Source organism: Athene noctua, chromosome 1 (assembly GCF_965140245.1).
Source record: "Athene noctua chromosome 1, bAthNoc1.hap1.1, whole genome shotgun sequence".
Lineage (NCBI taxonomy): Eukaryota > Metazoa > Chordata > Aves > Strigiformes > Strigidae > Athene > Athene noctua.
In genome coordinates this window covers 42,798,806-42,815,207 of record NC_134037.1, presented here as the reverse complement: position 1 = coordinate 42,815,207, position 16,402 = coordinate 42,798,806, and the positions used below count along the sequence as shown (strand labels likewise).

Below are 16,402 nucleotides of genomic sequence, written 5' to 3'. Positions count from 1 at the left end.
AATTGCGGAGAGGGAGACAGGCAATAAAAATGCTGTGAATGGTGAAGGAAATGAGTCTGACTCACTTCCACTCTCCCTTTCACGTTTTTAATCCTGTGCAGTGCTGCCTATGACAGGAGTGGGATTATGCTGGGTTTACTGATAGCAGTCTCTGGCCTGCTGTGTAGATGGTTTTATTTTCAATCGGTTTTTTTATGAATCTGTTTCTATTATTTTCCCATTTCCCTTCAGCAATTTCTACCTGACAGATTTAAGTTGCTTCCCTTTCATTCCCATTCCAGCTGCAAGCACATCTCCTCCTTGCAAGTAAATATGTTTTGAAAGGGAGAGGGAGGGAGAAATAAAGTTAACATTGCTTTCCGCTTTGGACTTAAGAAAATAAGGCAAAACTGGGAATGTGAAAGGACTGTTTTTGCAGTGAAACTGTGGTGTCTTTCAGAGGAAAGCACAGGCTGTTTGTTTTCAGACCCTGGTTGAAGCTTGAGAGAAAAGCAGGTGACATCAAGTTTATGTTGACCGTCCAAAGGCTAGGGAGGGGAAATCAAACAGGTTTCATGTCATTAGTTAGCAGACGGTAAACACTGTAGTCCACATCACTGTGCCTAAGGTCAGCCTTTGTGTGTACAAGCAGGAATTTGGGGGATATTAAGGCAGTCTTTGGTGTTTCTTGCTGGTTTAAATTGACCTGTCAAGTAGTGTGTTACGAAGTGGTGCCCCCCAGACACATGGGGCAGAGAGGCAATGTTCAGGGCATGAAACTGTCTGAAAGGATGCAGTGGATGTTTGCACTGAATTTCACATGGCCCAGGCTTGGAGATGCGCAGAGCAATGATAGAAGAGCACAAGAAAAAACAAGCTCATAAACAAGGCAAGGAGCTGGCTATCAGCAGGTCCAGGTGTCCAGTGAGGGTCTGTGACTCTCAATGCCAGAGGCCACTGCTGTGCATTTGTGTACATGCATCCTCAGCAGATTGTTCTGCATAAAGAAACTTAGCTCTCCAATGAAAATGACTGATTTCTAATCTTGCTGTTATTTTATTTATCTCTGAATAATTAAAAGTGCACCATTTGTAGACAGTAATCATGTTTTAAATATCAAAGGAACCTTTTCAACCCATATCTTTTGCTTGGCTTGAGCAACTTAAGTTGTATCTTCTTTGGTAGCCTGCATGCAGAATAGTCTCCTTGTTCAAGAAGCCGGATTGTACCAGATGAGGACAGAAATGTAAATATTTACTGCCATCTTTTGGGCAGTGTGGGTATGACCCAAAAAAAGGGGGTCAGCCGAGTTAGTTGTCATCTCCTTCATTCAGATTTGTCAACTGATTCTTATTTGGCCACCAAACACAGCAGTCCACCGTGGAACATTATTTTTTTGATAGTCATGTTAACGGTCCCAAGCTACAAGATATTTTGATTTGAGCAAGCCGATAGGTTTGGGGAAAAAAAGCTAACAGAAGTTATCCACCATTCTCCAGTTTTTGAGAAAGTGTGTGTTCATCGCTCCAGGCTGTCAGGAGCTTTGTGTTTTGCTTTGCTTTAATGCATAATCGGTAGGAGTTGGTTAGAATTCCTGAAGGCAGAACCTGGAGCTACTGTCAGATGGTCTACGGTCAAAACGGGATGGCAGTTCGTAGCCTGAAGGAAAAAGGTTTTACTGCAAGTAACTGAGGGTGTTTTCTTCAAGAAATGCAACTTGGATGCTCTTCAATCTACAAAAGTAATAGAATGTCAGCAAATATTCTTTTATTTAAAAATAATTACGTTTTAGCAGGGTAGGATATGTGTCATGCTCCTCCTATCCTTTGTTCTTATATGGTGTACTGCTCAGTTGAAATGCTGATTAGGCAACCCTTCCTAATTGCAATATGGTGGTTTTAATCCACGTGAGGTGTCAGGTTGCATTTTTAACCTCACACCTAATCAAACTTTCGGTCCTGCGGGCCGTGCAGAGACAGGTTTCCTGCTGCGCTAATAGTCTGTTCCTTGAAACTAGTTTGAAATTAATAGCAGCGAGATACTTCACTGTTTCCAAAAGGCTGTGTCTCTTAGTGGATGGAACCTTCTTTTAATGCAAGGAGATCTATTATTAGAGCTTGTTAGAAAGATTAAATTTTTAGCTGAGATTCCTATATATTGCTGATTTGATCTGATTCTTACCAGCTGGACCTCCACAGTGTGGCACAAGGGAGTGTTAAAAACTTGCTCAATGTAAAACTTGGTCTGTTGCTTATTTAGAGGGCAGCAGCACCAGTAATCGTCCTTCCTCTCACTGTTACTCAGTTTGCATTCAGCAAGCAAAATATGACTCTTTGTTCTTGTCTTCTATTTGTTTGTTTTAGGTGAAACTTCCTTTTCCTGTTGATCAAATCACAGATCTTCCACGGAATGATTTCCAGATGATGATAAAGATGCACAAGCTAACCTCAGAGCAGCTCGAGTTCATCCACGACGTCCGCCGGCGTAGCAAGAACCGAATTGCGGCTCAGCGCTGCCGTAAGAGGAAACTGGACTGTATTCAGAACCTAGAATGTGAAATCCGCAAGTTGGTGAGTTGTGTGCTCTTGCTGTGGCCCCACTTACCCTCATGCCACAATTTGCAGGGCACCTACAGCAATTTCTGTGCAGAGTTTAGTGGGTTCAGTCAGTTTGTACATAAGTAAGCAGAGCCACTAGTATGAAAATGTAATATACAAAAAGATATTAGTGTGTGTGTGTATATAATATATATGGAAAACACAAGATTCCGGTGGAATGAGACCTAGATATCTCTTTATTTTGATATCTCAAGAGCAGATTGTTGAGTGAATTGGAAGAGGAGGGAAGCCTGTATCACAGCTCCCTTCTTGCAGCTTAACTTACAACAGCACTTACAGTGTATCAAAGGCTCTTCCTCATCCAAGCCTCATTTCCATGCCTTACTATCGTAACAGTCTGTTGGTCAGGGATTTGTGGAGTGCTCGAAACATAGGTATGAAGAGACCTTCAGAGGCTGTCTGGTCCAGACAATGTTGTGGCAGTGCCAGCTTCATCTCTACACAGAGATTTTCTTTCTTTGGTGTGCTAGAAGGCAGCGAAACGTTTTCAGGATGTTTCAGCTTGCTATGCCTTTTCTTCAGCTTTTTCATTCACTGAGCAAATGTCAGAAATGGCAAGGGAAGTGAAAAGCCAGAAATGTGAATATCTAGACAAGTGGATATTCCTTGGTGTAGGTCAGTGAGGCAAGGGTGTAGGCAAGGGTGTGTTCCACCTTGCTCCTTCTGTCTTCTTCCCTCTAACGCTCCTGGTCTGACATGGACTGAAACACCCCCATGATTCAATGACCATCTAACACAAGAGACCTGTTCCCACTCCACAATGCACTGGCCTTTATGTCACATGCACCAGGTTCAAGTGGCAACTGTTGGTTTGCCCTAGCCCTCCTTGATGTGTGTCTCTGGCAGTAGTCTGCTGTGGAGAGGAGAGCAAAACACACCGCACTCACTGGCCAGAGCACATCTGGGGATGGGTCTCCTGTGTACCAAGGTGTCAGTGGACAGTGCTACCACATTTTAATCTAAGGGAGTGAAGTGACTGGAGCAAGGCTAAATGGCTGCTCAGAAAATTCCTCTCTCTTTCAGTCACAGTATGGACACCTCATTTGTGGTTTGGGTCGCTAAACACAGTTGTCTACCTGAACTGAAGCTAGTTGTCCTGGTTTCCTTTATAGACAGTTAAGAGAAGTAGATACCTGTCAAGTCTTATTTGTCTCATTCTACAGCAGAAGAGGTGACATACAGCCTAGAAGTGCCTGTTTCTCTCCATCACTAAACAAGATCACCTGGAGAGCCATGTCAGATGTAGATATCTTAGCTAAAGGCATCTTATCTGAAAAAACTCTCCTCTGTGACAGTGGCCCCTGGTGGTCTGAGGGCCCTGCTCCTCTTCTGCCATCCCTTGCCCATTGAGAAAGCAAGCTGGTAGACAACGATAAAAGGGCTTGAGAAAAGGGTCAGGGAGGAAAATGTGTCTACAGGGCGTCACTTAGAGTGAGAAATGCAACACTGGAACTTCAAAATGGGTTAGCAGCCCCTCATCTGTTCAGAAGTCCTAAAAGCTTTCTGAAATGTCAAAAATAAGTAATAATCCCAGTTCAGCTGTTATGAGAAGTGTGGGTGTGCAGCATGCAGGACTGGACAGTTTAATTGCATTACACAGCATAGATTTAGGAGTCCAGCATTAAACCCAGTCTTTAAATATCCAAGGGTTTGAGTGATAAATTAATTCATTCACACAGATAAAACAAAAGAAGCTGAAGTTGATTTCCTTACTGAGACGTCTGTGTACCTAGCTTCCATTAAAATTAAAGGTTATTTGGAGTCTTTGATTTAAATGTCTGTGTGCACATTTAAAACATGCTGTTGAACTTGGTGGGTCTGGGCAGTGGGGTACTTCTTGTTCTTGTCATAACAGGTTGAGTGTTGAAAGTGGCCTTTAGTGTAGGCTTCGTTGTGCTTCATTCTCTGTGCAAGCTGTAGCAAACGTAGTGTGAAAGAGGCAGGGATCTGTTGGAAGAAGCTGAGTTACCATCACCTCACAAATGGCAGAAAGCCACATGACTTTGGGTTACTCACTTACTGCCTGTGCCTGTCTGCTTCCCATCTGTAACAGGGAGGTGACACTGACCCCACAAGCTGGTTGGGAGGCTTAAATCATCAAGGCTTGCAAAGCCTTCAGATGCCATGCTGTTGAAGCCCTGGGGGAAAAAAAAGAAATGAAAATCAAAACACTGTTCAGAGTAGTGTTCCACTGATGCAAAACAAACAAAACATCAAAGATAAACAAAATAGTGAGCAACTACTTCCTGCACCAAGAGTAATCCACAGTGCATGCGGGGTGTCAGAGATGAGGGGTGTCAGAGATCCTGCGGGGTGAAAGAGCAGCTCCTCATCCAGGTTGTCAGGAGAAGCAGGTCCACACTTGGCTCCACGTGCCCAGTCTCTCTGCACTGAGCTGATGATGGGGAGGAGTACGTCTGTGTCATCCAGAGCAGAGCACAGAGGCAGCACTCTTTAGGGCTGGACTAGCTGTAAGGAGGGTCTTAGCTTCATACCTGTAGCCTTCACTTGAAAGTTAATTTGGGTTCATCAGCTTTACACAATCCTGTGACATTACTATTATTGTCTAATATAATCAACTGTGTATAAGTAAAATTAATTTTTAAGCCCCCTTCTCTCCCCAGCACACATACGCATCTCAGGAAATGAATGAAAGGCATATGAGTGACCTCGTGGGCCTGATTTGTGCTGAATTTCAGGAATCAAAACCCCTTTGAGGTGCAGGATTCTTCAAATGAAATGTTGAGGTTTCTAATTAGCAAGCTGTACTTCAGTAAGTAGCGATATGTAGTGAGTGAGCTGACTAGGGAGAGCTCCCTGCTGGACCTGTTGTTTGCAAACAGAGAAGGACTTGTGGGTGATGTGAAGGCTGGAGGCCATCTTGGGCATAGCAATCACAAGATGATGGTTTTCAGTTCTTAGAGAAGTAAGCAGGGGTGTCAGCAGAACTGCTACCTTGGACTTCTGAAGGGCAGACTGGCCTATTTAGGAGCCTTGTTGCCAGAGTCCCTTGGGAGGCAGTCCTAACGGGCAGAGGCATCCAGGAAGGCTGGATGTTCTTCAACAAGGAAAGGAGCAGGCTGTCACCATGAGCCAAAAGACAAGCCAGCAGGGAAGAAGACTGGCCTGGCTGAACAGAGAGCTTTGGCTGGAACTCAGAAAAAAAAGGAGAGTTTATGACCTTTGGAAGAAGGGGCAGGCAACTCAGGAGGACTGCAAGCATGTCGTGAGGTTATGCAGGGAGAAAATTAGAAGGGCCAGAGCCCAGCTAGAACTTAATCTGGCTACTGCCATAAAAGACAATAACAGATGTTTCTATAAATACATTAGCAACAAAAGGAGGGCTAAGGGGAATCTCCATCCTTTATTGGATGCGGGGGGAAACACAGTGACAAAGAATGAGGAAAAGGCTGAGGTACTCAATGCCTTCTTTGACTCAGTCCTTAATAGTAAGACCAGTTGTTCTCAGGGTACCCACCCCCCTGAGCTGGAAAACAGGGATGGGGAGCAGAATGAAGTCTCCATAATCCAAGGGGAAATGATTGGCAGCCTGCTATACCACTTAGACACACACAAGTCTATGGGGCTGGATAGGATCCACCCCAGGGTACTGAGGGAGGTGGTGGAAGTGCTCACCAAGCCACTTCCCATCATTTATCAGCAGTCCTGGCTAACTGGGGAGGTCCCAGTTGACTTGAGGTTAGCAAATGTGATGCCCACCTACAAGGAGGGCCAGAACGAGGATCCTGGGAACTGTCAGTTTGTCCTCAGTGCTGGGAAGGTTATGGAGCAGATCATCTTGAGTGCCATCACAGAGCACGTACAGGACAACCAGATGCTCAGGCCCAGTCAGCATGGGTTTATGAAAGGCAGATCCTGCTGACAAACCTGTTCTCCTTCTATGAGAAGGTCACCTGCTTAGTGGATGAGGGAAAGGCTGTGAATGCTGTCTACCTAGATGTTAGTAAAGCATTTGACATGGTTTCCCACAGCATTCTCCTGGAGAAACTAGCTTGAACGGGTGTAATCTTTGCTGGGTAAAAAGCTGGCTGGATAGTTGAGCCCAAAGAGTGGTGGTGAATGGAGTTAAATCCAGTTGGTGGCAGGTCACAAGTGGTGTTCCCAAGGGCTCAGTGTTGGGGCCACTACTGTTTAACATCTTTTTCAGTGATCTGGACAAGGGGATCGAGTGCACTCTCAGTAAGTTTGCAGATGACACGAAGTGGACAGGAGTGTTGATCTGCCTGAGGGAAAGAAGGCTCTACAGAGGGATCTGGACAGACTGGATCAATGGGCCAAGGCCAATTATATGGGGTTCAACAAGACTAGGACAAGATAAGTAATGGCTTTAATAACAGGACAAGGGATAGTGGCTTTAAAGTGAAAGAGGGATATAAGGAAGAAAGTTTTTACTTCATGGGTGGTGAGACACTGGAACAGGTTGCCCAGTGAGGTGGTGGCTGCCCCCTCCCTGGAAGTGTTCAAGGCCAGGTTGGACGGGGCTTTGAGCAACCTGGTGTAGTGGAAGGTGTCGACAGTGGGGTTGGAACTAGTTGATCTTTCAGGTCCCTTCCAACCCAAACCATTCCATGATTCTGTGAAGGCTCAGTGCTGGGTCCTCAACTTGGGTCACAACAACCCCCAGCAGTTCTACAGACTTGGGGAACAGTGGCTGGAAAGCAGCGCAGCAGAAAAGGACCTGGTGGTGTTGGTTGACAGGCGCCTGAATATGAGCCAGCAGTGTGCCCAGGTGGCCAAGAGGCCAATGGCATCCTGGCTTGTATCAGAAGTAGTGTGGCCAGCAGGGACAGGGCAGGGATCTTACCGCTGTCCTCGGCACTGGTGAGGCCGCCCCTCGATTCCTGTGTTCAGTTTGGGGCCCCTCACTACAAGAAAGACACGGAGGTGCTGGAGAGTGTCCAAAGAAGGGCAACGAAGCTGGTGCAGGGTCTGGAGCACAGGTCGTACGAGGAGCGGCTGAGGGAACTGGGGTTGTTTAGCCTGGAGTGAAGAAGGGTCAGGGGAGACCCTATCACTCTCTACAACTACCTGAAAGGAGGTTGCAGCAAGGTGGGTGTTGGTCTGTTTTCCCAGATGGAATGTTAGAAAGAATTTCTACACTGAAAGGGAACAGGCTGCTCAGGAAAGTGGTGGAGTCACCATCCCTGAAGGTATTTAAAAGACATGTAGATCTGGTGCTTAAGGACATGGTTTGGTGATGGACTTGGCAGTGTTAGGTTAATGGTTGGCCTCAAAGATCTTTAAGTTCTTTTCCAACCTAAATGATTCTATGATTCTGTGGGATCTGGTGTATCATTCTGAAAAAAGGACATTTGTAAAAAAGACAGTCACAAGGTGTGCAAGAGTATAAAGCTACAAAATTAAATTCATGCAGCTTTCACTTTGCCTCTCAAGCACTCCTGCCCTTCACCCATACCCATGCTGTCCAAGCAGGTAGTCCGCTTCAAGATCTTACTTTTATGAAAACCAGCCCTGAAACTCCAGTTGACTTCACACAATACATGATCACTGGAAATGCCTTTGTCATCTTCTGTCCACTTTGCAACCAGTCATTTCCAGTCTCCTGAATTATGTAATGGTACTAGAGTTTAAGGGTTTTTCACTTGGATGGGGTTTTTTTATTAAAGACCCCTTTCCCCCTCCTGCACTAAGTCACCCATCTTGACACAGATAGTTTCACAGCAGACAAGTGAGTGAAATGGTTGTATCCTCCAAGTTTGATAGGTAATTTTTTTTGGTCTGCTTTCCCTCACTGATCTATCTACCCACTCACTTTCCCTTTTCTCCTTGCAAACTTGCAACATATTCTCTTCCATAATTCATTATCTCAAGATGTACTTGAGCATCTGTTTATTTTTTTATTATTTTTATGCTTTCTTGATAGATTTGTCAATATTTTAGCAGTTGGTTCTTTTCATGTGCACTGCTCTCTTTCTCATTCACACAGCTGTATGCTTCCAGACTGGGCTTTGGACCCAGGGCAATACTATCCACTGTTAACAACCACCCATAGTTGGATTATCTGAGTTGTGGAGTTTTCACACATCAGATGCATGGCAGCTTGGGTTTATCAGTGTTACTAGGTGCATTGCTTTTGGGGCCAGCTGGGCTCTGGAAATAGCCCTGGTACTCTACAGAATCCCTCAAGCTGTATGCCCACCCTCCTGGGACAGAAAGTGATACAGGAGGACCATCCCAGTCAGTCTGCATTGAGTCAACACTCATTTCCAGAGGTTTAACCCCAGGCTGGGTCTGGCACTGTGCCTAGTCCCCCCGCAATCTGACTCCTGAGCACAGAGGGGGCCGGCACTCACCCCAGGGTGGGGCTTGCTGACCAAGGTGAGGTCTAACCTGGAGACAACTCCCACCACAGCACAACGCACACCACCCTGCACTAGCTAGAGCTGGGGGCCTTACCAGTGTTTTGTTGGATACAGAACAGCCTGAACTCCTTTTCCCAGTTTTTGAATCCTGCATGAAAAAATGAGTCCCACCAGACTCTCTCGCTCTTCTTCCTCACCGGTACTGTCTGCTTTTCACCTGGCTCCCTCCTAGAGCAGCCCACTGACACAGTGAAACTCTGAAAGTGCTCAAGATAGGTGTTGGTAGGGGAGGACATTTGGGAACATGGAAGCAGAGCCTGAGCAAAGCAAAGGGGAAATGACATTGAGCTTGTTGTACTGTTAAGAAGCCCAGCAACCTTCAGGGTTTTCACATACCTCTTTGTGAAAATATCTTGATTAGGTCAAACCCAAGCCATTAAGCACCAGGACATAAGAAAATGAGCCATGGTGCAGGCCACAGAGCACACACTCCAATCCTCTCCTCTGAATAACACACCTCTCAGTGGTAAGGCGGGTTCAGCTGGCACACAGGCCGAAGCGCGTGCACCCAGCCTTGACCAACCAACATGGCAGTTAGAGGATGAACTGAACTTCTGCAGCATATCTTTACTTCAGGAACTAAACCCCGGGTTCTCACTGTTTAGATAGATAATGGCTTTTCTCCCATCAAAATGTTTCTTTCTGAGTTTTTTTTATATCATTCATCAAGCAGCCTTAGTCAATAAAGAGAACTAACAGTCTCTTAGGAATAACTTTTGACTCTATCCTCTCCCAACGCAAATGTTTTTCTCCAGATGTTGCCTAAAATGCAGCTCACACAGACCTCATGGTGGTAATGTACCTGATGTATTGTGACTTTTCCTGTGCCCATATAAAACCAGCTGTGAACGTGTTGGTGTTCTTGGGTACGGCTGCATATGTGCCTGGAGTGTGCAGCCAGCGGATGGCCCTTCCTCAATCTAAGATGCCTTCTTTCTGTTTCAGGTATGTGAGAAAGAGAAATTGCTCTCAGAAAGGAACCAGCTGAAAGCAAGCATGGGAGAATTGTTAGACAACTTCTCGTGTCTTTCCCAAGAAGTGTGTAGAGACATGCAGAGCCCGGAACAGATCCAAGCTCTCCACCGATACTGCCCCGTTCTCAGACCCATGGATCTACAGCCAGCCACCACCATCAGCCCCTCCCCAGCTGGCGTGGAGCAGAGCCTGGTGACCTCCCAGTGTGTCGGGGAAAGCATGCAGTGCTGCTCAGAGCAAGGCTCGGTGCAACTGGGAGCACCCTGGCTGCCCAACAACATCTCAGAAAATTGTTCAGCAGGTGGGGGGTTGGATGGAGCCGACACAGGTACTTACCCCGAGAGAGAGCTTCCACCAGAGCAGAGCAGTCAAACGGTCACAGTAGACTTCTGTCAGGAAATGACTGATAAATGTACAACAGATGAACAACCTAGGAAAGATTACACCTAGTGACTTGTAACCTTAACGTTACACCTGGTCAGGTGTTCTTCAGTCAGCCAGTGGCAGTGTTCATTTGTTGTCTAGAAGAACGTATTTGGTGCACACTACAGTGGTCTTAGCAGCAATACTGTTTTTAAGTATTCCCTCCTCTCTACAAGCAGGAGTTCTCTTCACAATGGTGCTATCCCTTGCTCAGGCAGGGAACGAAGCAGTGGCAACACTGTCTGTTTTTGTATGTTGATTTCAATCTTAACAGGGATGGACATAACACCTCTGAGGACCCAACCGCAGCTTTTTTCTCAGTGGCCCATGTCACAAAACCCTAACTCAGGAATTTCCTCTGAATGTTCAATTTTTCATTGAAGACAGCTTCTTTACACATCAAAGTTTTATAGCTAAACTGTACATATTATATATAATATATATAAAATATATATATCCATATGCAAAAGTCCCTGCATGCCTCAATTTTTCTCATCCTACAAACTGGAAGCTTTCATTTCTATTGTATAAACAAGTTCCAACATTCCTTTTTGTCTTCGATGCTAGAACTAGTTTGGTAACTTGTTACACAATATTTTTTTTTCTTGGTTCGCAGTTCAGCAATATCATTCGATTTGTACTTATTTATAAAATTTTAATGTTGGAAACTTATTTGAGATTTTATTATAGACAATTTTTTTGGCACAGCCATTTTGTGCCACTTGAGCAATGTGGAGTTATTTTATTTTCTTGCAGATACTGTACAGTAATGGTCAACTTTGCCACTTGCACTGAGTTTCTGGTCAAACCTCTTTTCATAAATGAAGTCATGACTTCAGTATAACTTGAGTATATGGTTTTCTTTGCTTTATGGCTTAAAGAAAATAGAAAAGTTTTAGCTAATAGACAAACACTCAGGAGCTCATTATGTAGTAAAAACGGTCTTGCCAAATACTGAATTCACTATACAATTTGTAAAGAGAATCTGCTTGAATTATTTTTATATTCAGACTTCTTTCTGTTTCACAAACCAAGTTTAAGTGCTGTTAATGATGCTTTTGGATTCTTATAGGGGAAAGTATAGTTCACTCTTTAGAGAAAAAAGTATTTGACAACTGGATCAGTTCATCATACGTTCCACGAAGTAAAGCAAACGGAGATCACATCAATACACTTGGGGGGGGGCTTTTTCTCCAGCCCTGCTCTGCATCCTATACTCATGGAAGCAACTGCTGCTCCGGCTAGTCTCCAGAGCCTCACCTCAGCTGTCCTCAGACGTTACCTGTTTTCCTCACCAGACCTGAGTTGCAGAGGTGGGTCTGGTGAAATCAGTGATCCTGCCTGGGTAGGCAGAATTGCAGGATCAGACCCCTAGTTGTTGACTTTGGTTTCCTCACAGAAGTCAAGTTAGCAGTGTATCCTCTAAGAGCAAAACATACATCTGCCAACACCTGATTCGGTTGCTTACCCATCAAATTCTTGTGTTCCAGGATCCTCTCAGCACAAACCGCAGCTAAAAGAGTGCTGTCTCAAAGGAGACTACTCAGTGAATTGGCTTAGTTGTAACTGTATTGGATTTGTATCTTAAGCAATGTTGACTCATGTTATGACTGTGTGAGACAGCAGCTTTCCAAGCATAACATCTGTATGTACAGTGTAGACAGAAAAACATCCTCCTAATGCTTTTTTAATAATTATTATTATTATTCTAAGTGTACTGAGTTTTTATTTTGTGGTTCTTTGCCCTACGTGTGCCAGGTTGCGTGGCTTTATTGATGACAACTGTCATGTGCTTTACTGGCTGATATTGTTTGTTCTCGCTGAAAAAAAATGACCAGCTGGTCACACCTATTTAAAAAAAAAAAAGTGTGGGGAAGCAGCTTCTCAGAAGCACTAAGTGATAATGTGGTCTTCTGCGCTAACGTTTACACTAGAGGTGTACGCTGGTGGTTTTTTGAGGCACTCAGTAGATCAGCATCTTGACCCTGGAGGAGGAATCAGCTCCCTCTCTCCACTTCTTCCATCTTCAGACTGTGCTTATGGACCGTTGCCCACTCGCCACAAAGTCTTGCTTTTATCCTCTTCACCCAAACTCTTGTAGCCAAGCTACCGAGGAGGAAATGCATATAGCATGTGCCATGTTTGTTGAAAATACGTTTTTTTCCCCGCATGTACAAAGAAAAACTAGTATATAATGTAGGAGAATATTTATGTTTAAGTATTAATCATTACTGTACAAAATCCTTACTTTTAAATGTTCAAAAAATATACAAATGCCATAAACTCCTAATTCACACAGTTGAAAAAGGGGGAGGAGTTGTCCTTTCTTTTTAAAAGAGCTTAACCTAAAAATATCTGAACCCCCTCCCAGCCATCTTTTGCAGGTAACTGACTGAGAAGCTCTTTGGCAGGGAAGGCGGGATTTGATTTTCCTTTGAATTTGTTGACGTTGCAAAGCAGTTCTGTGCTTCGCAGAGAAGTTTTGTTTCTATGAGACCATGGTGAAAGCTAGAATTTAAAACTAAATGTGAATCACATTATAGAGTCATAGCTACTTGGGGGTCTGGGGGCGGGCGGGTGGGAAGGGTCAACTGACACAGTATTTTAAAGATGTTTTTCTGTTGCCTTTTTTATTTTTAAGTGACCTCCTATATATATGAATAGATAGAATGTTTTATGAGTATAAAACCAAGTTTTAACTTGCTTCCTGACATGAAGATTTACTAACAACTCATGTGCAACTGGTACTCTTGACCTCATTCCAACGGTTTAAAAAACCCACCCACACAACCCATTGCGCTGCAGCTCTTAGGTTTGACCTGGCTTCATACTGGTGCTGGGTCTCTTGATTTCCTCTACCTTGGGAACTGGTGTTTAAAACCACTGCTCAAATAAGTGTCTCTTCCTCAACCTTTCTCTTGTCTCTCTCTTTCCCTCCCCCGCGAGCTTTTCTGGATGTTTGATTTCATTCTTTCCCATTAGAAGTGGCTGATTTTGTGTCATTGCTTCCTATATTTACATGTATCATGGTTTTTCAGTGGGGTTTTTTTTGGTGGTGATGGTGGTGGTTGTTTTTTGTTTCTATTTTGTTTTGAGGTTTTTTTGCTATTCCGAACCACGCTGCTCTCAAAGCGATTACTGGGCTAACGTAAAAGGAAGACATTGGGAGAATTAGTTTCAGACCTGGACGCCAGTTGACATACCCAACTGTTCTTGTCTCATGAGGTCAGAACAACTGACCACAAGAACACCGTTGAAAAGGAAATAAAAAAAAAAAACAAAACCAACTGACTGCAGTATTTATGAATTTTAAGAGTTTGGCCAGTGGTCACCATGATCTTAAGCAAGAATCTCTTTGCTTTTGCCAAAGAGGGTACATGCAGCGTTGGTCCTGTCGGGCATCGCGTGGGAGTGGCGTGGTGAGAGCCCAACTACCCACTGGGCACTGCACCACTCTCATGGGCGTGCGAGTCCTTGAAGCTTTGTCCAGTCTGTATCTAGTCCTCCTTTTCCTTTGCCATTGCTATACTTGTATTGCCAGGAAACCTCATTTCATTTAGGCTTGTTTATGCTTTGTCAGGTGAGTACTACGCTATATAATGTGTTTGTTTCTCTGCGTTCTCTGGGGGTGCCTTGAACACAATTAAAGCTCATTGCAAGCTGATTCTGGAACAAAAAGGTAGTGGAAAAAAAAAAAAAGGAAAAAAAATGAGAGAAAAAACATAAAACAAGCAAAACAAAAGCAAAAATGTTGGCTGTGTTATCAGGAGATCCCAGTATTTATATCACAGACTTCCTAACGTGATGACTCAGGCGTCAGAGTTTGATGCTGCAGTATAAAACTATTATTTTATATATTGTACAAGTAATTTATTAAATGTCTTTCTAAGGGTATATGCTGCTTTTAAGATGCACTATATTTTTGGATCTAATCCTTATATTATTTTTTTTTCCCAAGGAAGTAAAATGTGCTGCAAAGGCAAGCCACAGTGATTAGTATGCTAACTGCTACTTCTCTTTAAAAAGGAGAGTGGGAACTAGATATGTAACTTTGCTAAATGGATTAACTGCTGCCAGAGAAATGATTAATGCTGATAGTGTGGTCGTTAATCTGGAGTCCAACTTCGTCAAGTCTGTATTCTAAAGAGTGCTTAAATAGAAGTTAAAATGCCTAGATATATAGTTAGGGTTTTTAGTATGTAACTATATGATTGCCTAATAAATAAAACAAATCTGCATGCTGGAATCACTATAATCTTATAATAAAATTAAATGTGATCCACTAGGAGAAGCACGGTGAAGTGTTGCAATTCCAGAATTAACACCACATCCTCACTTGTGTCTGGTAATCCACTGCTGTGGTGGTGAAGAGAGAGAGAGAGGGTGGGTTTGCAGAACAGAAGACCTGTAGTGAATTTTGCAGTGAGGTGAACGTTTTCCAGGTTTCCACAAGCTCACATTTTGCTCCGCTTCATGTCTTCTATCATTGCAACAGGGAGCGCTGCTTTCACCTTTTTTTTTCTGATCTGAGGTGCGTTTGGAGGTGCCTCCGGGTGAATGTTGTAGCCCATGGCTGCAGCATTTTAAAAGTCTCTATTTTAGGGCTGCCTAGAGAAGGTTTAGCTCAGTATGAGCAGCAGAGCTGATGGCCTTGCATAAGGAGGGGATCTGCTAAGTATGGAGCGGTTTATTTTTATCGGAAGTGAGGTGAAACTAAAACTATTAACATAAAGAACTTATGCTCTCTTTCCTGCTAGAAATTTTCTCAACAGATTTTGACTTCGTTTCAGTTTTGTCGCTGCCAACACAGTCCAAGTTAATTTTACATCCATATATATAATATGTGTGTGTATGTATGTATGTATACATACATCTATAATTCTAGTCAGAGTGTGTGTTTGTGTATTTTCCTGTTTATAATACATATATGTATATTTATAATACTCCCTGGAGTATTTAATGACTCAGGCATCAGATCTGATGCTGTAGAATACAATATATGTGTATATGCATATGTTCAAATACTGTGTGTATATTTAAAAGAACTATTGTTGGTGGTCTGTAGAATAATTATTCCTTTTACTCTCAAAATTTTAATGGCATTACTTGCAAAGACTAAGTGTACAGTATTTTCCTACACTCCACCAAGATAGGTATTATTTATATCGAAGTCAAATATTGATATGCATTTTAAGGTATTACACAGATAACGTTGCCATTTTTGCAAATAAAACCGCTTTTTGGCAGGAAGGAATGCTCGAAATACCTTCTTACAAGGTCATTACCCCAACCGAACGACTGCTAAAAAGCCAGTTAGATGACTCCTGTTCTTGTATGAATTTTTGTGACTGTGGGTAGAGCCCTTTCTGTAGGTGAAAGTCACTGCGTGGTTCATGCAGTGCCACTGTTGTCCCTTTTGGCTAATTAAGGGCATGCAGAAAGAAACTAGCATCCTAAAATAGAAATGGCAACTGGCAGTGTTTGATTTCATTGATTGCTTAGAAGCAGCGACGCTCCCAGGCTTCGAACCCAAATGACCCCTCCGTTTTGGAGGGAGCTGAGCAGGGGCTGCAGACACTGGCTGGGCTCGTCCCTGCGAGCAGAGGAGCCCACCCTGAGGAATGTGGGCAGAAGGAGCAGCTACCCCACGCTGGGGGTTGTGACAGGGATCCCCTGCCCAGGCTGACGTTACGCCTCAATTGTGATGTACCCAAGAGAAACGTGCATGGTTTCAGTCCTGTTCTCACTACTACGTTTGCTCTGCCTGAAGCTATCTGGATCCCTCAGACCAGCAGGAACGATACTAAACACTTTGGTGATATTCGATGCGTGGCTGTTTACTCATAGTTCCAAGAATCACCTTTGATTTCAAGGGTGGGGATGCCCTAAGTTTGTTCCAGAACCAGTTGGTTACAAGTGCACCTCTTATATATGCCTTACAAACTTCAGAGGCCATATTCAAAACAGGGTTTTATCAGTGTATGCAAGGGGGTGCAACCCCTC

General features: G+C 43.7%; 1 protein-coding gene across 2 annotated transcripts in view; it reads left to right on the top strand.

The window, feature by feature from the left end:
* BACH2 (BTB domain and CNC homolog 2) overlaps positions 1-12,955 on the top strand; it is a 194,616-nt gene extending 181,661 nt beyond the window's left edge. For both annotated transcript variants that reach the window (XM_074896043.1, XM_074896044.1), the window contains 2 exons: positions 2,343-2,549; positions 9,947-12,955. In XM_074896043.1, coding sequence (XP_074752144.1) covers positions 2,343-2,549; positions 9,947-10,426 — 687 coding nt within the window. In that variant the 3' untranslated portion in view covers positions 10,427-12,955. The remainder of the gene's footprint in view (positions 1-2,342; positions 2,550-9,946) is intronic.
* The last annotated feature ends 3,447 nt before the right edge of the window (positions 12,956-16,402 follow it).